The 24,376-nt window shown below is 42.5% G+C and overlaps 3 protein-coding genes across 4 annotated transcripts; 1 reads left to right on the plus strand and 2 right to left on the minus strand.

Moving 5' to 3' along the window:
- The first annotated feature begins 8,479 nt into the window (after positions 1–8,479).
- LOC133931261 (large ribosomal subunit protein eL39) lies at positions 8,480–9,163 on the plus strand. Its single transcript, XM_062378110.1, has 3 exons — positions 8,480–8,604; positions 8,705–8,808; positions 8,918–9,163. Exons 1-3 carry the CDS (start codon positions 8,602–8,604, stop codon positions 8,964–8,966), a joined length of 156 nt encoding a protein of 51 aa, XP_062234094.1. The 5' UTR covers positions 8,480–8,601; the 3' UTR covers positions 8,967–9,163.
- A 5,572-nt stretch (positions 9,164–14,735) lies between these two features.
- On the minus strand, positions 14,736–17,688 carry LOC133930752 (uncharacterized). The gene is made up of 8 exons (XM_062377479.1): positions 17,373–17,688; positions 17,181–17,289; positions 16,895–17,021; positions 16,754–16,805; positions 16,515–16,661; positions 16,305–16,416; positions 15,821–15,947; positions 14,736–15,744 (listed from the first exon to the last, which is right to left on the minus strand). Exons 1-8 carry the CDS (start codon positions 17,568–17,570, stop codon positions 15,279–15,281), a joined length of 1,338 nt encoding a protein of 445 aa, XP_062233463.1. The 5' UTR covers positions 17,571–17,688; the 3' UTR covers positions 14,736–15,278.
- A 354-nt stretch (positions 17,689–18,042) lies between these two features.
- On the minus strand, positions 18,043–22,543 carry LOC133930753 (uncharacterized). Of its 2 annotated transcripts, XM_062377480.1 has the most exons (5): positions 21,563–22,543; positions 19,521–19,870; positions 18,708–18,883; positions 18,498–18,564; positions 18,043–18,417 (listed from the first exon to the last, which is right to left on the minus strand). In XM_062377480.1, the coding sequence occupies exons 1-5, from the start codon at positions 22,191–22,193 to the stop codon at positions 18,379–18,381; spliced, it is 1,263 nt and encodes a 420-aa protein (XP_062233464.1). In that variant the 5' UTR covers positions 22,194–22,543; the 3' UTR covers positions 18,043–18,378. The 2 variants fall into 2 exon arrangements, 1 of the variants encoding a protein (XP_062233464.1); XR_009911799.1 differs by lacking the exon at positions 18,708–18,883.
- Between the last annotated feature and the right edge of the window lie 1,833 nt (positions 22,544–24,376).

Consider the following 24,376-nt stretch of genomic DNA (forward strand, 5'->3'; position numbering starts at 1 on the left):
AGGCTAAATCAATTCCTTGTAGAAGATTTGCTCTCTACAAATATTAGTCTAGTGCTAGCATCCGATGAGTACATTTAAAACACCGAACCATCTGGTGAGGCTAAATTAGTTCCTTGCATAAGATTTGCTCTATGCAAATATTAGTCTGGCGCTAGCCTCCGGTGAGTGCAATTCAAACATTGGACCTTCTAGTGTATATTAGGAAAGTATTTGGAGTTCAGCCGAGTTGAACTCACCGGATAGTTCGGCGACCAAAAGTTTGTTCTTACCGAACCACCCGGTGTTAATTCCGAGTTTGACTCGAGTTGGATTTGTAGATTTGTTTGGATTTTTTTTTCACGTTTTCGGCCGAAGAAAGGGTGTCTAGGGTTGGAATAGAGTCTTAATGTGATTCCCTAGGGCAAAGACTACGCCTCCTTATAAATAGTTAAGGGTGGAGGCTGATTGCAACAACAACTCAGTCAATCGTAACTATTGCATCTACTTTTCATTTTTTTTCTTTACTTTCCTGCACATTAAGGTAATTTTAGAGTAGTTCTTCGCTGCTACTTCGAATCCCCACTATTTGGGTGATAGTTCTTTGTCGATTTGCTTGTAAATCATTCAGACGGTGATCCTCAAGGTTGCCGATCGAATATTTATTTAGAATACTTTTGTACTAACAATTAAGCCGACTACGAAGCTCTTTTGTAAGGTTTGCAAATTTTAGTGTCCATGGATGTGAAACATATAGATGCATTTAGTGATTCATTATTAGTAGTGCAGTAGGTTTCTAAATTTTTTTAATACTTTAGGTCACTAAATAGCTATTTAGATAAATATTTAAATATTATAGCAAATTTAGATTATTTTACTACCACTCATATATTTAGAGAAGAGAATATGATGGCAAATAATTTAAGAAAAATTATTATCATACCACTCTCTCTCTTACTTTGCTAAAATACCATCAAACTGTCTCAATGACATGTGGACTTGACCCCATATGTCATAGACACGCCAGTGATATTTTGGCAAGATGCAAATTTTCATAATAGTATGAGGGCAATTTCTCCAACGATTTAGCGTAGCAAGCATCTTATTATAGAGTCAATACAGGGATGTTTTTTTATTAGAAAAACCGTTGTTGGCTTGTGCTAGTGTCTATTTGGCCGAACAGCGGGAGGAGAGTTCGGTTTTGAAAAAAAAAATCAGATTTGCCTACACCTAGTGATTGGAGAAGGCCGATGATTGGATATTTAGATAATTCTAGTTCATCGGTAGATAGAAAGATTAGGCAACAAGCTTTAAAATTTGTGATATTGTGTGGTGAATTATATCGTCGAACCATAGATGCGTTGCTTCTAAAATATTTAGGTTCAAAGTAAAGTAAAATTGCTCTGGGTGAAGTACATGAAGGTATTTGTGGTACGTATTATTTGGCTCACAAAATGATGTGGTTGTTAATGAGAGATGAGTTTTATTATCCGTCTATGTTTGATGATTGCTCTAGATATTACAAAGGATATAAAGCATGCTAAAAGTTTGGTGATATACAATTAGCTTCTGTTTCTATGTTGAATCCTATCATTAAACCATGGCCATTCCGAGACTGGTCTTTGGATTTCATCGGCCAAATTGATTATTTATCTTCCAAAGGTCACCGCTTTATTTTAGTTGCTACAGATTATTTTACAAAGTGGGCTTATGCCATTCCATTGAAGAATATGATGTATAAAGAGGTAATCAAATTTATTTTGGAATATATCATTTATGATTTTGCATTCCGCAAACTTTAACTATCGAGTTTGTCGAATCATTTAGAATTAAGCTTCTCAATTCATCATCATATTATACTTAGGCCAATGGACAGTGCGAGTAAAGCAATAAAACTTTAATTAAGCTCATAAAGAAAAAAAAAATAGAAGAATATCCAAAAAGATGGCATGAGGTTTTAAGTGAAACATTGTTGGCTCATCGCTTATCTAAACAAAGCGCCACTAAAGTTACTCCTTATGAGTTGGTGTATGGACAAGAAGCTGTTTTGCCCATTGAGGTAAATCTTGGTATATTGAGAGTGGCATGATAAAATGATTTGTCAGCAGTGGATTATTATAATGCTATGTTAGATAGAATAGATGACCTCAACGATGAAAGATTTAGAGCTTTGAGAGAAATTGAAAATGATAAATTGAGGGTAGCTAGAGCCTACAATAAGAAAGTAAAAGAAAAATTGTTTCAAATAGGAGATTTAGTTTGGAAAATGATTTTACCTATCAAGTCTAAAGATAATAACTTTAGAAAGTGGTATCCTAGTTAGGATGGTCCTTTTAAGGTTGTAGGAATCTGGAAATTCGTATATATTACAATATTTACAAGGAGATAAGATGCCTTGAGCTATAAATGGGAAATACTTGAAGAAATACTATCCAAGTGGGTAGCAGTCGCTTGAGAAGAAAGATAAGTATACCTAGCCGATGTAACTTGCCATCGTCCTAAGATATATAGTTATACATGGTCAATGTATTTACTCTCACCATTAGAGCATACATGTGGCCGATATATTGTTCACATCGTCGTAAATAGTAGCCAAAGATGAATAATGATAGTAAAAATGTTTTTCAATGCGCAAACTTTAAAAAAAACAGGAGGACATGTGTTGATAGAAAAAATAGCACGATCAGACTTTTTTATACACACCAGATAGTCTGGTGCTTAAGGTCGTGTCATCACCGGACTACCTAGTGAGTAGAATGGGGATCTCATGCAAGAAATATGCTCTCTGGAAGAATTAGTCTGGTAAGACATGTATTGAATGCCGAACTATCCAGTGAGAGTATGGACAATTTCTTACAGAGAGAATTGCTCTGTGGAAAAATTAGTCCGACGATGCATCCGGTAGACGTCGGACTATTCGGTGTGAAGGAAGTATGATTTCGTGAAGAGAATTTGCTCTATGCAAGAATTAGTCTGGTGTATCATATGGGCTAGCGCCGGACCATCCAGTGAGGCAAAATCAATTTCTTGCAGAAGACTTACTCATTGTAAATATTAGTCTGGCACTAGCATCCAGTAAGTACATTTAAAACACGGACCATCCGGTAAGGCTAAATCAGTTCCTTGCAGAAGATTTGATCTCTACAAATATTAGTCTGGCGCTAGCCTTCGGTGAGTGCAATTCAAATACCTGATCATCCGGTGTATATTAGGAAAGCATTTGGAGTTCAGCGGAGTTGAAGTCACCGGATAGTCCGGCGACCAAAAGTTCGTTCTTATCGGATCATTCGGTGCTCAGTCCGAGTCCGAGTCGAGCTAGATTCATAGATTTGTTCGGATTCTTTTCATGTTTTCAACCGAACAAAACATGTTTAGGGTTGGAATAGAGTCCTACTTTGATTTCCTATGGCCAAGACCACACCCCCTTATAAATAGTTGAGGGTGGATGCAGATTACAACAACAACTCAGTCAATCACAACTATTGCATCTACTTTTCATTTTTCTTTATTTTCCTGCACATTAGAGTAGTTCTTCGCTGCTACTTCGAGTCCCTGCAATTTAGGTGTTGGTTATTTATCGATTTGTTTGTAAATTGTTCGAGCGACGGTTCTCAAAGTTGCCGATCAAAATTAAATAAATCGTGTGTGACTGAAAAAAATAATAGTTATTTAGAACGAATTCACGAGATTACTAAATTCCGCACCAACATATATAGCCAACCAGTTGCGAACTCGCAATGCCTGTCTAGACGTGATGCTGAAATCACACCTCATTGTGCTGCTGCATCGTCGAGTGCATCCATCCATGCCATCCTGTCGCATTGGGAAGAGCAGGACCTGCGCCTTGGGAGGCGCAGATCGAAGCCTGAACGCTCCCCAAAGGACAAAAACCATGCAATATTCAAGTGCATGCTGCTGATCAGACATGCATGTTATATACGATATCTGAAAGCAGGTATGTTGCTGATCAGATATGCAATATCAAGTGGAGAGAGAACACATTCCATTTGAAACCCGACCCCAATTTTGATATCAGGTGGAAAAGCACATCCAACCCCGGCTGTGGGGGGGCTGAGACCCGACGGCATCGCATGCTCAGGCAGCGGCCTCCGTCGGCAAGCGAGCGCACGGGCTTAGGTGGCGGCCTTGGTCGGCGGAGCAAAAGAGGTGCGGCGCCAAGAGGCAGAGTGAGTGTGTGGGATCGGGCTGGGAGGCGGAGGGGAGGCTTGGCGCCGGGAGGCGGAGCAGAGCCATGGGCCCGTGAGGCGGAGCAGAAACGCAGCATCAGGCGCGGCGCAATGGCACTGGGAGGTGGAGCGGAGGCACGATTGCGGCGTTGGGAGGCACAATGTCAGCGTCGGGAGGCGAAGGCGGAGCGGAGCGGCGCTGGGTGGTGAGATGCGAGAGGAGGCGAGAAGAGGCGAGCGGACAGTAGGCCAGGAGTGGCAAGCGAGCAGACAGTGGGCCAGGAGCGGGTCGTAGGTGACCCATGGGGGCAAATATTGTTTCATCTTTGAACCTGATTTGGGTTAGGGCCTCGACCGATGGTTTCACGGAGCGAATTTTGCATCTGAACCTGTCTCTGTCTGATCTGAAACCCACGATGCCCGACTTGCCTTGCCCCGTTGCCACCCTTAGTCATGTGTGATACCATATCTTCTATCGGTTAATCTTTTTACATGTATGCACCTTATCCATCACACGGTCTTTGCTCGTCGCATCTTTACCTTAGATGCTAGCTAGTGTTAGGGTATATTTATTTCAGCTATAGATTGTGAAAAGAAATTTATAGATTTTGGATAGTAAGAAACTAGATTATATAATCTGTAGAAACTGGTGAACCCAAATTACTGAATTGTTATAATCTAAAAGTTAAATTGTTATAAGCTAGGTTGTTATCTGGAGTGTTTGTTTCAACATATAGATATAAATCACATGCTAGTAATTGTAAAGTGAAACAAATGGACCTTTAGTATACTTCCAGACATATAGTTACCTCAGCATGTATGAAAAATTGTCCTCCAAGTTCAAACTTTGAGGGCACGAATGCAATGCAATGCATGGGTTAGTGACACTACTTTGGACAAGGGAAGTTTTGTTCCTTTTTCATGCATGAATGCTGGTGGCCTGATCGGATCTGACTCAGACAGGATTCTCAACAAAAAAAAAAAAAAAAAACTTCAACAGCATAACAGAGAAAAGGGAGCAGAGAGAGGCGACGCAGCGGGCGACACGAGCTTGGGTTTCGCCGCGGCCGCCGGCCGGTTCCTTCAGTAGACTGTAGAGCTGTTGACAATATGACAGGATGTTCATGCTGATTTTTATATCCATGCATCACAGTGCCAACTTCCAATTGGTTAGCATACTAAACAATGTGCATATCTATCTACATGCTTGAATCTCTCAGAGCAAGGGGCAATATATCTTGCCCAAGTGGATATTAGGTGTGGCTCCTACGATAAGATGATAGTATTTATGATAGATGTTATAATATTTATGTATATGGTATTAGGGGTGAGACTCGGATAAGATGACAGTAGAATTATAGAGATAATATATTTTATTAATTTATTGTCGAAAATAGCTGTATGATCAATCTTTTGTTGAAATGCTTCCATAATGGTTAATACTGGGTAGTAAGATATTATTTATTGCTTATTATCCCTTTTTTTTACCGCACTGTGTTTGCTTTCAAGAATTGGGTACATGCTGCATCTGCAGTACTAGCTAGTAGCCTAGTAGGACGGTTATCTGTCTAGCCAGAACATGGAAACACAGGGTACCAACCAAAAAAAAAATGTGCATCTAGTACGTTTCTCCATGAATAAAGTTTATTTTGTGAGAAAAAGAGAGTGCATAATAAAAGAAGATATTAGGGGCTTATAGGACTCTTTCAGAGTGCTAGACATAGATCTGTTGTAGTACTGTATCGTCACTGATATGAGTTAAGTTATATGTAATGTGACAATGCATTACGACAAAGAATTCTGCTCTGGCTCTATTATTGGATCCATATCCTGTACAGTAACGTATAGAGCTATTATACATATAGTAAAATGCATTAGGAGGGGTTGGAAACAGTTAGTTTTAAGTTTGATAGAATGGATCAACTGCTACAGTAGCAATGAAAAAGTATTAATTCCACGCATAGTTAACCGAACACTATTACTACAACAGTGTACCACTGTTTAGTACATTGATTTACTGTACAGCCTTTGTTTTTACTATTTATACAGTAGCCCTCTCTGCTACCCGACCATTTCTGTGCAAGCAGCCCTCTCTGTTTACCGCAGAGGATCTGAGTGTCTCTGCTACCCCAACCATTTCTGTGCAAGCAGAGGTCCTTCTGCCTGTTGAACTGACAGTCCGATCCGCCATGGCCGAAAGCACCAGCTGCTAGTGCTAGCTAAGTCCAAATTACCATGAGCTCGTCATGTCGTGGGAATTGGGATACGACGCCGATCGAGCTGATCGAATCCGCAGAGAGATCTCTCATCAGTAGCCGATCGCTGGTCCTGGCACGCCACGCGCCTGACGTGGCTGCACGGCGGCGCTCAGGCCCCTACTGCCTGCCCAATGAGAGAGAGATGGTCATGCTCATGCATGTCAGGATTGAGGGTTCAGAAGCAGAGATCCGAGGGCAGATCTTGGACTGATCTCCGGCCGATCTGCGGCCCTGTGGCTACACGAACGCTGCTGTACCCAGCAGCAGGCAACACACATGTTAGATTTTGATCTTAGTATTTCTTTTGCGAGGAGGGCATATATTAGATTTGTTTTTTTTTTCATGAGCACACATGTTGGAAGATATTACTGCTCGATCTGTTTTCGAATAACTGACACTTTTGACCAAATGTGTACGAACCACCGAGTATTTGCAAACAGAATTTTGGGTCGAATATCATTTGAAAATGGAGGGAGTACGTTAGTAAAGTATGATGATATATCTGACCTGCTAGAACATTGAAAACATGGGAGGATGGATGGAAGCAAGTTACAGTGATCAATCGTTTGTGATAGATGAGGAGCTACTATTAATCTTGTCACCTAACACATGCGTTTGCTGACAACCGAGCGACAAGTCGCGAGCTGAAGGATTCTTTTTGCTCCAATGAAGTCACATCAGTCCAGAACCGAAAGCATTTTATTTTACATGCAGAAGAAGACGATAGCAGCGATCTTTGCCTTCCCATCTCAGAGCTTTCACCATTACGAAAGTATCCCCAGAACTAATCTCAGTTTTGAGATTGTAGCTGCAATTAGACGAGAGTCGTCGAATGGATCCTTCGGTTAATTTGTCCGATTAATCCTTGTCTGCAGCTTCAACCAATTTGCTGAACTGAACCAGTAGGTCAAATAAATCAGATGGCAACCGTTGGTCAGCAGCATCTGTTGTCTGCGTTTCACGGTGCCTATGTTTGGCGCCAGGAAACAAGAAATCACCATGCATCTTATGATCTGGACGCGTGATGATCTGATATTATTCTTTTTGATAGTACTACCTGTACCGTACTGGCATAACTTGATTCTTCAAATCCGAATTGCGAAACACCCCAGAGACTGTCTGCACACATCTACAATGCATGCAGCAGGAATCCTGATAAGCAGTGCGCTGCGAAGTAAACACCAGCAAATTTTTCAAGCCGATCGACCAAATTATGCGAGGGCATGCATGTGTACTTTGACGTGTCCTGCTCCCGTCGTTCCAACTCCCAACAGAGTCGATAATGCACGTGTGCTGATTAGCACTTTCGCCAACCTTTTCTTGTTAGTTGCTAATAATTTCCTATCATCGGAAAGACAGCATCTGGAAACGCCATGTGGCCATGATTGTCATGTCCATAAATCACAGGACAAGAAATAAATAAATAAATCATAAGACGATGAGAGTGGCCGATTAGAATTTAGAAAAATAGTCGAGTCCCATGCATCCTAGTCAGCATATAGTAAGATATAAGAGCTGATGTCTTATTGGTGTTTGTTTTCTTCCGCAACAAAGCTGGGCGAGCAGAGCCTTCAGTCGAGAGACTGCTCACCCAGACTTATCCAGGTGTTGCTAGGTGCTTGTAGCTAGTGTGAGTATTGGGAGCGGTTTTAGCGAGTTTTAGAAAACCGTTGTGCAGCCGACCGGACGAGAATATCGGGTCAAAGTTTATCGTTATGGGCTGGGCCGTTTATGTATTTTGTCCCGTGCTCTTTCCAATGTTTCTAAGTCCCGTTAATGATTAAATCAGTACATATAAGTCCATCAAATTTTAGGTATAAACAATGCTAGGTGCTTATAAAAAAGAATATTAAACACCTAAATAAAAATTATAATTTTTAATACAAATAAAAATTACATATGCTTAATATAGTTAACTATCTATTAGCTTTAATATAAATAGCGGTGCTCATATGCTACTACAGTTGAGGAAAAAGATCACCATATATGGGCTCTAACCAAGCCCACTAAAGCCCAGCTATCCCTCTTTTCTCGGCCCACTTTTCCTGAGCCCATTGGGCCGATTATAGTTCTGCCCCTCCCCCATAAAAACCCTAGCGGCATCCTTTCTCTCGGTTCCTCCGATCCAAGCGTTTCCTCGAGCCGCCGTCGCCTCCGCCGCCGTATCTGCCGCCACAACGATGGTACGTATCTCCGATCTGTAAGGCCACGCTCCCGAATTCATGGGATGTACCTAGTGTTTCTCTGACTCTATGCTTGGCTCGTCGCGTTGCATCCTGCCAGCCGTCGCACAAGACCTTCCGGATCAAGAAGAAGCTGGCCAAGAAGATGCGCCAGAACCGCCCTATCCCCTACTGGATCCGCATGCGCACGGACAACACCATCAGGTTCGTCGATCTCTCAGCTCTGATGATCCCTGTCGCCTCGTCGCTCGTGCGCATCTTTGGGTGAATTTCTTGTTTCGATCTCTGACCGTGGTTCTTGTTTGTGCGTCAGGTACAACGCGAAGCGCAGGCACTGGCGCCGCACCAAGCTCGGGTTCTGAGTTGGGGAAGAGGTGCCCTGGAGCACCGATGCTTGGGGAGGCTAGGGTTTGCGAGGCTCGCGATGCTTCCAAGTCTCCACGAGCTAGGGAGCTGTTGTTAAGATTTTGCTTGTGTTGAAGGGATTATCAGTTGTTCTTGTAGCGTACTGAGAATACCATATTTGCTGATCGTTAAAGAACCACCATTTTTTATTCTACTGAAGCTTACTTGGCATGCAGCGGCCTAATCAGTTTACCACTAGCAGTTCATTTTGGTACTCTATTTTATTTGTTTGGGTGGTTTGCTTATTCCAATCCTGGCATGTTGCTCTGGTATTAACAATTCGTTAGGATTTATGATCAAGTGTACTTTAATGGCGATTACTTAGGACATTGGATTGCTATATTCCTGTATAGGCTTCTGTTTCGAATTGATTTTGCAGCTGTAGTCATGCCAAATTCCTTGATGCACATTAGTATTTTCACCAATTAGAGTTCTATAACTTTTTTTTTTTGCCGTATCTAGTGTAAACCATGGTGATGGCACCTCCCTGTGTTAGTCCTATTAGAACACTAGAACATCGATTGCTAGTTGTGTGTTACTGTACCTGTTTCCATACCGGTTTAGTATAAGATGATCCACGGATGCTTTTGATTCTATCAATTAGATTACTAGAAGCTCTGATGTCTTACTCAGAGCAAGCATCACTGTGTCATCAATCTATGGACATGATGTTATGGTGATTAGCTTCCATCTAGGTCTGCCTTGATTTATGTTGTTGGCTATTGTATAGCAATGCTGGGTAGATCAGAAGTTTGTCGAAGTTGAGTTCCTGAGTGATTTGTTGACTTACATGCAAAATTCTGAAGGCTTCTATTGGAGGTCTTAGGCATGAACATCGTGTCGTAAAAGAAAGCATAAGCATCTTAAATCGAAATTTTAATGGCTAGAAATGTGTTTTGCATTTATCGATTGCCACTGGCTCTTATGTACTGCTACAATTTAGGTTAAGATATTGATGCATTTATATTACCTTAGCGAATTGAATATGGATCATCCTGCTATGAACTTTTGTTTTCGAGAGAAAGAGATGCTGTGAACTGGGTACCAGGGGTGGTGCTAATTCGTGCATTGCAGTTTTCTGTTACTGTCTTGCATTGTTGCTGTTCCAGCATCCCGGTGATCATTACACAATTTGAACGGCATCAAAAGCTGCCCAAGCATGTAAATGATAACCATGTTGTTTATTGGTATGGAATGTAGGAGTACATCTTACTGCTTCATGGTGAGGAGATTTTTGTTTAGTTTGGCTGCAGGACGCTCTTGTTGCAATACATCAAGAATTCCTGGTATTTCCTAGAGCTACATGCGCTATTTTGGATTCCTTCGTTATGGATCTCCAGATATGCGCTGCTGAATCAATTTTGCGCGTTTCTTATGCGGTAGTCTTTATGTTTCGAATTGATTTTATGTGTTTCTGCCTTACGCGGTGTTCCTTTTGTTCCGAAATGATTTTCGTGTTTCTGCGCTGAGCGTTAGACTCCAATGTGGTTGTTTCCTGTTTTCTTTTTCGGCCCTAGGGTCTAAATCTCATAACACCCCATTTTGGAATGTAGGTATCGTCATAGAACTGAATTATTACTTATGAAATTTCTATGAATTTCTATGTTGCAATCAAGCGCTAGCAGTTCGCAGAGCAATACATCCCATCGAAGCACTCCAATGGCCTCGCTGCAAGACTGCACGCCGAATTCCCCACTCGAATGGAGTTTTAGGCCTGTTTGTTTGGATTTACTTTGGTCTCTGCTTCTAAAAAGTTTGAAGCTTAAATAAACAGAATTGTTAAAAAGGATTTTTGGATAAGTTAAAAGTTAGTTTACGAGAAAATAAACTGAAAGCTGAGAAACTGATCGAGAATAGTTTTTTTTCTTTTCTTTCTGAGAGATTAAAAATTTATTATAAAAACCAACATTTAAAATTCAAAATAGTTTTTTAAGAAAACCAAAATTAATTTTTTTTCCCTAAAAGTCCAAAGTCTAAATAGAAACTTAAAGCACCCGCAAGAAGAAAGCAAGAACACGTCCTGAGCTCACAACAGCGGCTCCTGCACTAGAGTGGGAAATTTTTAGTAGTTATGTACTGTTTATTTATATTGAGATTTATGTTAAAAATATAGATAATTATATAGTAGGTAAGAGAATAAATAGATATATAAATATTAGATGAAATTGATAGATAATCAGAATAAATTATATCTATATATTACAGAGTTGGAACCAGCTTATGCAAAGATAAAGCCCGCGAACCAGAGGCGCCTCAAAAAGGTCGGGCAGCCAAAAGCTCTCGTACCGCGCGCGCAGTGGCGGCACCACCCGTGCCCGCGACGCCTTATAAGGCGTCGATGCCCGCGCCACGGCCACGCCGTCTTCGCCCATCCACGGAGAGAGAGGCAGGCAGTCGCGTGCCCCGCCTTCCCTCCGTGCGTCCCGAAGACCTCCGCCGGTGACCGGCCGGCCGGCGTCCACCCCTTTGGCTAGAAGCTCGTTGCACCCACCCCTCCAATAAAAGAAAGAAAGGAAATAAGCAACCATGGCGTCCATCTCCATGGAAGACGTCCGCAACGAGGCTGTCGACCTGGTACGTAGGCGGCATTGCTCCATTGATCATGGCTAGTTCACTGTGCATCACTACGGACGTGTAGTGATGGATGGCTTTGTTGGGTCTTGCAGTCAACGATCCCGGTGGAGGAGGTGTTCCAGACGCTGAAATGTGACCGGAAGGGGCTCTCCAACGCTGAGGGGCAGAACCGATTCAAGGTGTTCGGCCCCAACAAGCTGGAGGAGAAGAAGGAGAGCAAGCTGCTTAAGTTCCTGGGCTTCATGTGGAACCCTCTGTCATGGGTCATGGAGATTGCAGCCATCATGGCCATCGCGCTAGCCAACGGCGGCAGCAAGGTGCCTGATTGGCAAGATGTCGAACCCCTCCTTTAGGGTTACCACGTGTAGCTCATACTAGTCTCTGGATCAGTAGCTGGTACACATAAATTCCAACAAAAGTAGACATCACAGACATACATCGATTAAGTACGATAATAAGGTACAACACAGAGTTCATTACAACAAAAGCCCGTAGGCATAAATTAACAAACCCACACAGCACAACGGAAACGACGCAAAAGCGACCCATGCCCTACAGGCAGCTTGAGTGCAGACGAAACCAGCTTCTCTAATCTTCATCTTCTCTTTCGACGAAGTCGGCTTCTGAATCATCTGGGTCCATAATTAGCAAGTATGAGTACATAAGGTACTCAACAAGTCATACCTCAAGGGAGAATATTAGATGCTTATGGGTAGATCAAGGATAAGGCTGTAGAGTCTTTTAGATTTCGTGGAAAGCTAGTTTTGTTGATGCAAGGTTCATTTTGCAAAGACTACCATTAATAAAAACATTTTCGAAGAGAGAGCACGTAAGTTGAGCTTATGGGGGTTGACGGCCCTGAGGGAGATACTTCCATCCCGCCAGTTCCCACAAGCATTTTGCCGGTGGACACACAATCCAGGAGGCTTAGGGCACAAAGCTAAAACCCTTCTTTTCGAAAATATGGGCACGTTGCCCACTCACACACACCAAGGAGGTACTCACGTCGAAAAACTAATCATTGTGATCAAACCATAGTATGTCCTTGACCAAGGACACGGCTATCCGGATATGTTTAACACTCTGCAAGGTTGTACACTTTACTCACAAGATATACGCAGGCTCCCACCTTAGCAACTGGTGGAGCTACCATAACGAGACGCAACGACCTCACAACGAAGTCACAATATCCACCTATGGGGCACTAAGATACCAGGGGCCTTAGAAGATCCACGGGAAAGACCGCTTAGCAATCCTAAGGCTTTAACATAGCCTTAACAATATCACCAGCCGGATCTTAGGCTACGCACCACCCAAGTCTTCTCCTGGTCCCCATTGCCACTACCGGCCTCCGGGTGGGTACCGAATTAAGTCGGAGGGGTTAGGTCAAGTCCTGCCCATTCAGGCCATGTGGTTGTACGAGTGGATACTGGGTGAGATGTCACAGCGAGCCAGTCCTTATACGACCAAGGCAAGAGTCTCCTAACAAGAACACCACAAAGGCGAACCTTGCTCTAAGGTAATTCCCACCTTTGTGGGGTATCTTACTCACCCTCATCAACACTACTCTATAGTTTTTCCAAGAACACAAGTTTTACACGCACACGCACCAAGTACACATCACTTCATATTTTTGAAAAGTATGACTAACATATGTAAATAATCTAGTTCTTTCTTTTGAGCAAAGCAATCCTAAGCATGCTAGTAAACAAGCATTCAACCAAATAATCATTATAGTTGATGTTGGGAACCTTCTAGGGTTTCAACGGAATAAAGGTAACAATAACAAGGCATGGTATAAACAAGCTATGTCATAACTAATCTAGGATTTCTTTAAAATCACAACTATTAACTTAATCATACATAATCCTATTATTTAAAACAATGGCTCTACGGATTGTATTTGAAAACATAGGATCAATATGATCAACGGTTGTAGGACTTGCTTTCGTTGAAGTCCTCGTCTGCTCCTTTTTCAAACTCCAGATCCTCGGGGTCTTCCTCGAATGCTCCTTCCTCTAATAATCGCAACAATAACAAAGGCGCACACGATCAATCAAACGATTAAAACAATAACTAAATAATTTACAAAAATTATGAAATTGATATAATTGGGTAGATCTCGAATTTAGATGAATATCGGTGGAAGAATCGTTGAAAACGGAGTTAAGACGAAGGAGAAACGGGCTTCGAAAGTTTTACCGGGAGAGAAATTCGGAAAAAAGAAAAATAGGAGAATATTCCCAAAATATTCTGTTCGGGTCGGCTCGAGGCTCGGCTCGGTTCACGGCTCTCGATCCGTCTCAGCGGCTCAGCTCGGCTCTCGGCTCGGTTCAATGTATGTGGCTTGGCTCGGTTTCTGAAGACGGCTCGGCTCGATTTTTGCAACTCGACTGCAACGGCTCGGCCCGAGCTCGAGCCCACCTGTCAGTCGCAGGGGAGAGAGAGATAAAAGGGAGAGAAACTAGAGTGTTTATCATATTGTAACTAGAATGTCTACCGTGTTGTAACTAGTACTCACTCAACAATTGCATTGTCATAACTAGAGTGTCTAATATGTTGTAACTATATTATCGTAACTAAAGTGTCTAACATATTGTAACTATATTGTTCAGCATGTTGTAACTCGACTGTCTCCAAATCACAATCGCAACCCAAATTACAACTACAGTATAGCACAAAACGAAACTAGATGTCTACCATGTTACAACTGCATAACTATCCTAAAACTTCATCAAAATATAGCCTTTATAGATCTCATTTTATTAAGCGTATTTTTTTTCAACAATATGCTTTAAACAGATCAAAAATCAGATATGTGTTTCTAGAGATATATAGCATTTTAATGATTTGAATCAACAAAGAAACTCCGCATACGTACTCTGGTGGGTGGGTTTAGATGTATATGTGATATTAACAGATTGACTCTCTTGGTTTGTGAACTCACAGAAAACTTAACTGGGATAAGCACTGGAAGATGCTAGCTCAGTGCAAATCTATTATGCGCCTGATTTTATCTCTCACTCTATTCTCTACATGCATCTGATAAAAGATAATAAGAATATCTGATTTTATCTCTCACTCTATTCTCTACATTCTTGCATATCTATTTTCAATAATCAATTAGTAGTTAGTATATAACATTTAGTAGATAATAAAATGCTTTATTCATCTAAATATTCTATGCATGCAAAACTCATAACCTTTAAGAGGTTTACAAAAGAGATGATTCAGCTAACAGTAAGAAAATACAAGACAAAATTAGGAAAAGAAACACGACGCAATTCAAGGGTAATCCAAAACTGTAGGCAAATATGCCAGCGGACCTCTGATGCACTCTAAGTGTGGTGTTCCGATGAAAGTCAATGCTTCAGTACTCACATGTTTGTTAATGTTCGAAAACATACAAGGCCTGAAATACTTCTTAGAACACCACACTCGGATATCTTAGAACACCCGTGCTCACTCTAGTGTCTGTTGTGTGTACGTTAATTGACAAAATGGCTTCAGATTTCAAAATGCAGTAGCCCTTCATGTAGGAGAGCGGGAAACCAGATAGGATAGAACCCTGCGATTTGCACAATTCTCCTTCGACTGAAACTCATCCACCATTTTTCAAAGATCTCCCTCAGTCACTCAGATGAATATCCCAGATGAAGCACAACATGCTTGAAGTTTGAGCCACAAAATGGTATTCATGGTGAAGCCTTCACCTTCCAGCACGTGAACTCAGAAGGTATTACGTTTTCGTCACAGGAAATTACAGCTTTGGCAGTCAGCTTTCCAACCAAACCATGATACAGAAGACCCCTGGCACCAAGCCCACCAGCTAACCAAAAAGAACAGTTGCTCCTCTCGCCTATCATATCATTCAAACAACCCAAAAGTGGCAATGATCCATTAGTCGTCAGTGGAGGCATGGCTCGTATCCCAGCCCTTGCGCGTATGAAATCCCATTTACTTATTACTGGATAAACGGCAAAAGCTTTTGGGAGCAACTCTTCCATTGCAGTAAGAGCTTCTTCATCAGATACAGTTGAAGCATAGTTCTCATCCTTCCATTGCCAAGTTGACCCAATAGAAACACTACGGGGACCTTGGAATGCCAGCCATGCATCAGATAAAATTGAAGGGCTTTGAGTGCCATATTCGTCTTCATCACTGCAGAAAGCAAATGTATCAATCAGACAGTTCCAACTGATGCTGTAATGACTTTTAGCGTACAGAACCTCCTTACACTGTATCTGATGGCAACTCGAATTCAGCAATAACTCCTCTACAGGTTCTAAGAGGCAGCTTATTTGCGAGTTCCGGAAGTGACCTAGCATTGGCCCCAAGACAGATGATCACTGAATCATAATTTCCTGCACATGTTTGACAGCGCTTTAGGCATACAAAATTTCTTGATGTGATGAAATCGTTTTGTCATGCCATGCAAGTGTTACATGTGTATGTAATTCTTTTATATTTTTGCTGAACTGACAAGATGTAAATTGACAACAGTAGAACTTTAATTTAGCTTCAGGTAGTCAAAAAGCTTAAAAAGAAACCCAAAATTATATAAATACTACTGTGTGCTTATTTCAGTTTAGTCTCGATTGAGTCTCAAAAAATAGAAGTGCCAATTGGGAGGCAAAATGTAAAGGATGATGCCACAATATGAGGAAGTCCAAGTTGAAGTAATGTCCTTTGCTCTTTCTGGAGATTGTGCCAGAGTTTACCTGCTAATTGCCGTAAATTATCAATATGGTCCTTGTACAGATTGAACTCTTTCTGTGCACTTGGTGATATGGATGCTTCACCTGCCAGATTTTGGCATGCAAAGAACAGTGCCTGTAGAAACCCAAGGATGAAACCAGATCAGGCTATTTCAACGGAAGATGAGAAACAATTGACAATAAGACAAAGCAAAGCATGAAGGAGTGCGACACCTGTAAGTATTTCTTTGGGTTGATGTTCATTGCTAGAGGCATATAAACTGCAAAGTCAAACGGAACACACAACCCAGGAATCAGACGCTGTGCAGCATCGGAATCAAGCACTTGAAGGCTGCAACTCTGGAGGCAACTCTGAGCATTCTAACTTGGATAGGTCGAAGCGGTCAAAACGTAACACTAGAAACATAAAAGAAGCACCTGATCGTATCTGCGTAATTTTAATTCAGCAGTACCTCCAGCAATATGTCAGCAGCCTTCTCGGTTGTCGGTGCCCGCAGAATCCCCCTGCACAGTTTAACCTCCTGTAATCACAAGCTCACAAATAAAGAGCAAACAGCAACAGACTATAGTAGCAACAAAGAAGAAAGGATTGCCTTCTCCAGATAAGGGTCTCATCTTGACTGGTTGTATCTGATCCAGTGGATCCATTTGCTAGCTCTGCGCTACGCAGGAGATCCATGGACTCTTTCCAGAACTCAGCACCCCTCCAGAGAAGCTTCACTGCGGTTCACGAAAAATTCATGCTCAGAACAACACTAAATTAAGCTGGGTCTTGGATTCAAAACCATTATTTGAATTCCAGGACACTAAATTAAGCATAAATGGAGTCTGAATCACTGAAACCACAATTCGCAAGCATGTGACGGCGGAGAGGGAGACCTTTAGGTGAGTAGGGATGGAGAAGCCCTCCCGAGACGCCCGACGCGCCTCCTCCGACCCCGTTGTCGTCGTAGATGTCGACGCACACGCGGGAATCCTTGGGGCTATGCTGAAATGGCACCAGCATCGGTTCAGCCGACGCTTCATATCGCAAGGGAGGGAACAGGAAGGGGGAAGAAGAGAGGAGAGGACCTTGAGGAGGTGCCACGCGACGGAGAGCCCCGCGAAGCCGGCGCCGAGGACGGCGTAGCGCAGGGGGCGGCGGCCGTGCCCTCCTGCCAGCGAGGGCGAGGAGGCTGCGGCCGCGGTGGCGGCTGCGACGGTTCGCCTGGAGTAGAGGGTGAGGTTGGCGAGCGGACGGGAAGGAGGCGAAGAACAAGGCGGCGGCATGGCGTCCAGCGCTCTGAGTTTGACGAGAAAGCGGCGGGCGGCGGCTACTGCTGCTGCGGAGAGAAGAACGGTGCGGGTGAGGAGCGTGCTACGCGGCCTACGCTTGCCGCGCTGCCGCGGCGAGGATTTTTTCTGGGGTGGCAGCGAGGATTTCGTGGGCCGAGCGCACGCTCAGCCGGTGGGATTTTTCGGCCCGTGTTGGACTTTCCAGGTAGGCCCAGACAAAGGGGCCAGGTTCGGTGTGTGAAGGCTTGCAACAGTTATTGGGCCTTTCTATGTGTCCAGCTACTCCGTTTTCCTCTCAACGGCGAGGCGAGAATCCATCATTTCGAATGTATGGTATTTCTAGATTAATACATAGTTTATTTTTTCTTAAACTCAATTAGATAGAAGTGAATCTCTAGTTCATTTTTTTAGTTTTAGATTGACTCAATTGGACAGTGTACTTCGACATCACAACAACATTCAAGCATAACAGAACAGACGCAGGCAACCAAGCAAGCGTTGAACCGTGCTGGCAACTAGCATGCATGTCCACAGATACAGAATAGATATCAACACATTTTTCTGCGGTGAAAACACTACACGGTAAGCATTTGTGGTCAGGACTAGATCAGCGCAACTGGAGATTCTGATGGAGTCTACTGGGTCTACGTTGGTGCCTACACACAATGCATCCCAACAATAGTGCTCAAAGGTTTGCTACTTCAACATAGCAAACAACCAGAATGTGCCATAAAGCCTAAAGGTTACTTCAGCCCCAAAAGGGCAGGGGCTCCAGTAACTTGTCCACCTACATGCTTCTCCATTACCTCATCATGTTCCTCCACTTATCCTTCAGGTCCACCTACAGTGTACAACCAGTTGATACTTCATGAAAGATTAGTAACCAAAGGAACTTCAGTGTAATAACATCCAAATACCCACCGGTGTTCTGCCGATAAAAACATCGGGATTGTTAGTTAAAATATCCTTCCAGTTGCCGCTACCATACCTACATGAAGCCAATGGAAGGAAACGATGAGCATTGTACAAGAAAATAGGAGAAATTGCCTAGAGATAATTTAAATAGCACTGTACATAACAATAAAGTTAAATAACATATAACAAATTCGAACAGCAAGACAAATCACGTACTGTTCAACACCCTTTCTTAATGTTTCTTCTTCTAAAATGCTCCACTTCCTTGCCTTTCTACGCTTATTTTTGTTTTCTGCCAGTTGCAAAGGAGAAACTGGCATTCTCCTTGGGCTAGACAAGTGCAGTCTACGCAACCGTGGTTCTGAACCCTCAGGATCAGGTGACTCCTCCCACTGCAAACAAGTGTTTTCTTTTTAGCGACATGACCAAAATCTATTTGTTTTTTCTGGTTATGCTACCAAGCTATTCTAGTACAGGCTAACCAAAAAGGGTTCTAATACCCAAGACATTTAAGTTGCACGTTATTTTAGACCAGACTACATTAAAGCTTACTTGGTGAGATGCACACAGCCATTCTAATGCGCATAGGGATTGTAGTAAAGATTATTCATGGTTCATTATTCTAATTCCACTAGCTACATAACTGAATGTAGCTTATATCATCTAGCAAAATAAATTCCACCAATTACTAGATTTTGTAACTTCATTTGATCATTCTTTTCATGGTCACAGCATCTTAACCAAGAAAGCATATGTTCTCCAGATTCATAATATCTATTATCCAGATTTCGCAGAAAGCACAGGAAAAGCAGGCCAGGGTAGAAACGTAGCAACATAGAGAACAATTTATTTATGCAAAACATTGGCATGATAAAGGCACCGAGATCAATTTCAATTATATCTGATACTAATGATAATCAAGACTAGCTAGTATAATCACATATTCAATTTAACAATCAAAGTGAGTGAGATATGGACAATGGTCAAAAGACAAAGAAAAATGGCATGTGAAGAAAATAAAAACCTCACCTGAAAGGTCCGTGCCGTCGGGTTCCAATCCATAAGGCTGTGAGGTGTGCCTTTACTCGGACCCTTATCTTTGTCATTAAGAGCACTTGAACCTGCAGCACCACAAGTAGCTGGCTGACCACTTACTTCTTCAGCATTTAAGTTGACTGCCTTATCCATCCTTGTAGCCAACACCTCATCTGCAGTTGCCTTTGCAGCTGGAAGTGGATCCTCCACTACGCTGTGAAGGTCAGCACAACTTGTTTTAAGCGCATCTATCACTTTATGAACTTCTGGCGTCGAAATTGGATTTACATGAGAGGTAGGTCCGTCAAGTTTGTCCAGAATCTCCCATGTTTTTTCTTCCCCAGCTGTAAGTTTCATTTGACATAATCAATTATAGGCTAGGAAGGCCATGACCTTATGCACAAAAGAATCTCAACAAAATAATAAAAAGAGTGAATTGCATAAAACTACAAGTATTGTGCTATTTGTAACACAAAACTACAAGTATTGTGCACTAATTTCACACAAAACCCGATTTTAATTAGATTCACCCAAAAAATATTTTTATGTTTCTTCAAAAATCCTAGAACTTTTTGTACATGTTCCATAATCCATGTGCAACTCATTTTAATAGGATTCACACAAAAAACCTGTCTAGAATTTAAACTAAAATTCTCTAAAAAGGCTACTTATATAACTCCTGGTCTCAAATAAAATCCCAAAAATATGGTAAAATTCACTAATATTCTTCTTATATGATGGACTAATTTCTTAAATTATTTCTAGCCCTAGGTTATATGATGAAAAAGTGAGTTCCTTTGTAATGCTCAATTTATATACTTACGAAGGAACTCACTTTTTCACCATATAACCTAGGGCTGGAAATAATTTTATAAATTAGTCCATCATATAAGAAGAAGAATAGTGAATTTTACCATATTTTTAGGATTTTATTCGAGACTCTAACAATTGTTAGGAGTTATAAAAGTAGCCTTTTAGAGAATTTTAGTTTAAATTCTAGACAGACTTTTTGGGTGAATCCTATTAAAATGGGTTGCACATGGATTATGGAACACGTACAAAAAGTTCTAGGATTTTTGAGAAACATAAGACCATTTTTTGGTGAATCTAATTAAAATCAGGTTTAGTGTGAAATTAGTGCATAATACTTGTAGTTTTGTGCAATTCACTCTAATAAAAATGATCTAGCAGCTAACACTCCAAGCATATGAATGATGCACATAACAACCTAGAGTTGGCCCAAAGACAAGAAACACAAACTGCTGTATCAACTAGAAAGTACACCATAAAATCACAAAATCAACTAGAAACATGACTGCAGCCAAACCAAAATACACTCAAACCAATGGTGTGAATGGTATTCAAACATTTTAAATATTGTAGTAGCACACTCAAAAGTACTCTTTAAATCATGTAGCTCGATCTACCATAAACAAGAAACTAGCAAAAAGAGCAAAATTAGTACATTGCAAACTAGAATTACAAAGGCAGTTAAGGGACCAGATTCAACTCTTGATGTTTTGGAAGACGACACTTAGGCCAGATAGATTACTAGACCATGATGAATATGAGATCTGCATTCTTACTTGCTGTTCCTATTTTCGATTACTAAAAAGAGAAACAAGTCGTGCATGCTACTTCCCTGAACTGTATCATAGATAAAGCGAGCAAAACATGAATCCAACAGGCTACAGATCAACCAAAGGTCCAAAACAGAATGTTTCCACTCATTGAGCTATGTTGCTACATCAGTGTAATTAAAACCATACTATGAAATTGTGGATTAATGTACTGCAAGATACTACAAAAAGCACAATGCTTATGTTTGAACGTCAGTTGCATCTATGGTAATTCCACAAGAAAGGTATCTTTTCCCTGCTCCCCTCTGGGATAAAGAAAAGCAACATCAAACCACAACGATGAATCTCAAAGCATAGTGTTAATCTATTTTAGAGGCTACAAATCAATTTAACACAACGATGAACCTAAAAGGGAACCTAAAATGCCTACATTGCCACGCAAAAAAAAATCCTCACCTAGCACGCGGTACTTGGCGCGGGTGCCCTCATCCGCAGCACGCCATGTCTCGACGGCTCCATTCCCGACGATCCGCTCGGCCGCCTCCTCCAGCAGCGACGGCCCAATCGCTGTCCACTCCGCGGAGAGGAGCCCCCTCACCCGCTCCTCCGCCGCGGCCCTGTCTCCCCACAGCCCCCTCAATACGACCTGAGAGAACGAGTTCCCAACGGCGGCCTCGAACTGGTCCGCCACGGCGACGGCCTCGTCGGAGGCGAGCGTGAGTGACCCTCCATCTACCGCGCAGCGGGCTCGGCCGTCGGGGCGCGCGAAGAGCGCCCGCGCGGCGGCGTCGAAGTCAGGCGCGGACGCGGCGAGGAAGGCGGCGACCGCGAGGTGGGCCGCCGCGGTGGTGGGGGAAGGGAAGGTGGAAGGGAGGGAGGCGAGGAGGTGGAGGGAGTCGAGCGCGGAGGCGGAGACCGGGTCGGAGGCGAGGCGGCGGAGGAGGACGGCGCGGCGGAGGCGAGGGGTCGGGTGCGAGGGGAAGGGGAGCGCCGCGAGGAGCGCGTGCGCCGCGGCGTCGGGGACGGAGGGGTCGCCCAGGACGTGGTCCAGGATCAGGGTCGCGTCCGCCGGCGCCAGCGGCGGCATTTTTGCGCCCGGATTGGGGGATTTGGGTGGGAAAGCGAGCGAAATGGAAGTTTTATTCGCTTGCCGAAGCGGGGGCTCAGAGCCGTGCGGTGACCGTGCCGGGCTCACGCGCCGGCGCGGCAGTTTTGCGCCGTTTTGGGGTCACTTCGGGAGGTTTTGGGAAGGAAATGATCGGTGAAGTGAGCGGTGGCGGAGTGGGGAGGCTTGCAGCGGCAAAGACGGGGAGGAACGGAAGCCGACGAGGTCGCGTTTCTCCGTACGCAGGAGCGGCGTGCCACGCCAACCCCGGACTTCGCTCGGCCTGGTCTCGCACTGGAGTATTTTGGGCTAGGTCTGCCCGGCACACCTTTGGCCCCTCATCCTGATTTCAGAGAGTGATGGCAATTTTTTCGGTGGAAGGAGGATCTGCGGAGAATAGTTTTTTACCCACCGGATTTTTTTGGTCTTGAAGTTTTTTTTAGAGAGGGATGTAAATAGTTTTTTTTCTTGTGGGACTTGCGGGTAAGGTTCTGACCTATGTCAAGGTAGGATTGAGAATAGTTTTTTACCCACCGGGTTTTATGGGGTTTTAAAGTTTTAAGGTCGGCGATGCAGGGTCTCTTTATCAGCGTCGTAAGATTACTGACGTTTGACAGGAGTTGCTTGTCTTCATATCCCAGATCTCTATCATCATCTTCTCCTACTACCTTATCGGCCACAACTCCCCGTCTACGTCCAGCCTCTAGTTCGGCAATAACGACGCTGACACCAAAGACGATCATCGTGTCGCTCCTATGTAGCCACACACCACCCCCTACGGGTCCAATGAAGTTTAGAGATCTGATGGGATCGATTTTTATCTCGGTCTGCTTTTCGTGGTCAGGGTGGGACTCGGAGTTCGAGGCCTCGCCCCTCTCGACCCTATTGCTATCCCTAGTAGTACCAATACACACATCATGGAGGGAGATTGCTAAGCAAGAAACGCATGATCACATCCTTGTAGTTCACAGATTACATAACACTCCATTTACAACATACAAGTTGACTAAGAACAAGTTTGTTATCGTCAAAGTCAGAACTTCATTAGCATACTTACAGTTCTGATGAAAGCACGCCAACGTAGCTCGATCCTCAGCTGAATGATCCTAAAGTGCCCAATTGTGCCAGCAGCAAGTGTGATGCAAATGGCGAAATCAGATCAGAAACAACACGAAGAGCAGCAAGGAGGGGATGAACGCCACCATCCCACAACGGAAATATCAGTGTGGGGTTTTGAATAAGATATGTTCTTTAATTCATATCTTTAACTATTATTTTTTATTAGAATATATTTACACATATCATTTTAAATTTGTGATATTATGAAAAGCAATTTTCAAGATAAATCTATGCATATCATTTTAAGGTTTTCAAACTAAATATTTTGAAAATTATTGTTAGTCAAAGTTTTAAAAATTTGACTAAATATTTTTATAAACTTAAAACAATATGTATTATAAACTTAAAACAATATGTATTTATAATTAGAGGAGTATTATACTAAGACCAAATTTGTATTTACCAGAATGGTTAGAAATTCTATGGAGTCTGATTCTCTAGATCACGTCGTTGTAGAGCGGTACATAGTTTATTTTTCTTGTTCCGCTTGACTGACACGTTCAGTTCCACCCAAAACAGAAAAAAGCCGTATCACATTTTGTTTTAGAGAACAAACGTGTCGGTGGTAGCAAAAATGAATCTATTAAATTATTGATGATAATTTTAGTGATTAATGATAATATAGTTATTGGGACTAACATGTTTGTTAAAAATATATGTTAATAACTCTCTTAGATACAATATATCAAGAAGTCACTGTAACCGGAACAAAGTTTGATTAAATTAGAAAAATTTTAGGAAAGTTTGCCCCACTGAAAGATACAGTGCAGAGTATTTTGTACTCATCGGAGTATTGTGCTCAGAGCTTTGTGTGTTATACTTATCAAAGTATTTCTGACAAAAGAGAGAAGGCTAAGGACCTCATCGAATAGTTCGGTGATCTACACTGGGTGACACTGGAGTATTTTTTATAGAGAAGAATGTAAGTGCAGAAGAATAAAGATCAATCCACCGGAAGGTTCGCTGCTTGATTTGTGCATACTGGAGTACGGCACTAGAACATTTCTTGCAGAGGCGACTGTAAGTGCTGAAAAATGAAAATCAAT

The sequence above is a fragment of the Phragmites australis genome, chromosome 10 (genome assembly GCF_958298935.1).
Source record: "Phragmites australis chromosome 10, lpPhrAust1.1, whole genome shotgun sequence".
Classification (NCBI taxonomy): domain Eukaryota; kingdom Viridiplantae; phylum Streptophyta; class Magnoliopsida; order Poales; family Poaceae; genus Phragmites; species Phragmites australis.

Coding starts and splice junctions, on each gene's coding strand:
- LOC133931261 (XM_062378110.1), top strand. Junction 8,809..8,917: donor CGCACGGACAACACCATCAG/GTTCGTCGATCT, acceptor TTTGTGCGTCAG/GTACAACGCGAAGCGCAGGC.
- LOC133930752 (XM_062377479.1), bottom strand. CDS start 17,570: ATGCCGCCGCCTTGTTCTTCGCCTCCTTCCCGTCCGCTCGCCAACCTC. Junction 17,290..17,372: donor TCGCGTGGCACCTCCTCAAG/GTCCTCTCCTCT, acceptor GTGCCATTTCAG/CATAGCCCCAAGGATTCCCG. Junction 17,022..17,180: donor CCATCCCTACTCACCTAAAG/GTCTCCCTCTCC, acceptor CGTGAACCGCAG/TGAAGCTTCTCTGGAGGGGT.
- LOC133930753 (XM_062377480.1), bottom strand. CDS start 22,193: ATGCCGCCGCTGGCGCCGGCGGACGCGACCCTGATCCTGGACCACGTC. Junction 19,871..21,562: donor CGCCAAGTACCGCGTGCTAG/GTGAGGATTTTT, acceptor TGAAACTTACAG/CTGGGGAAGAAAAAACATGG. Junction 18,884..19,520: donor CGACGGCACGGACCTTTCAG/GTGAGGTTTTTA, acceptor ACTTGTTTGCAG/TGGGAGGAGTCACCTGATCC.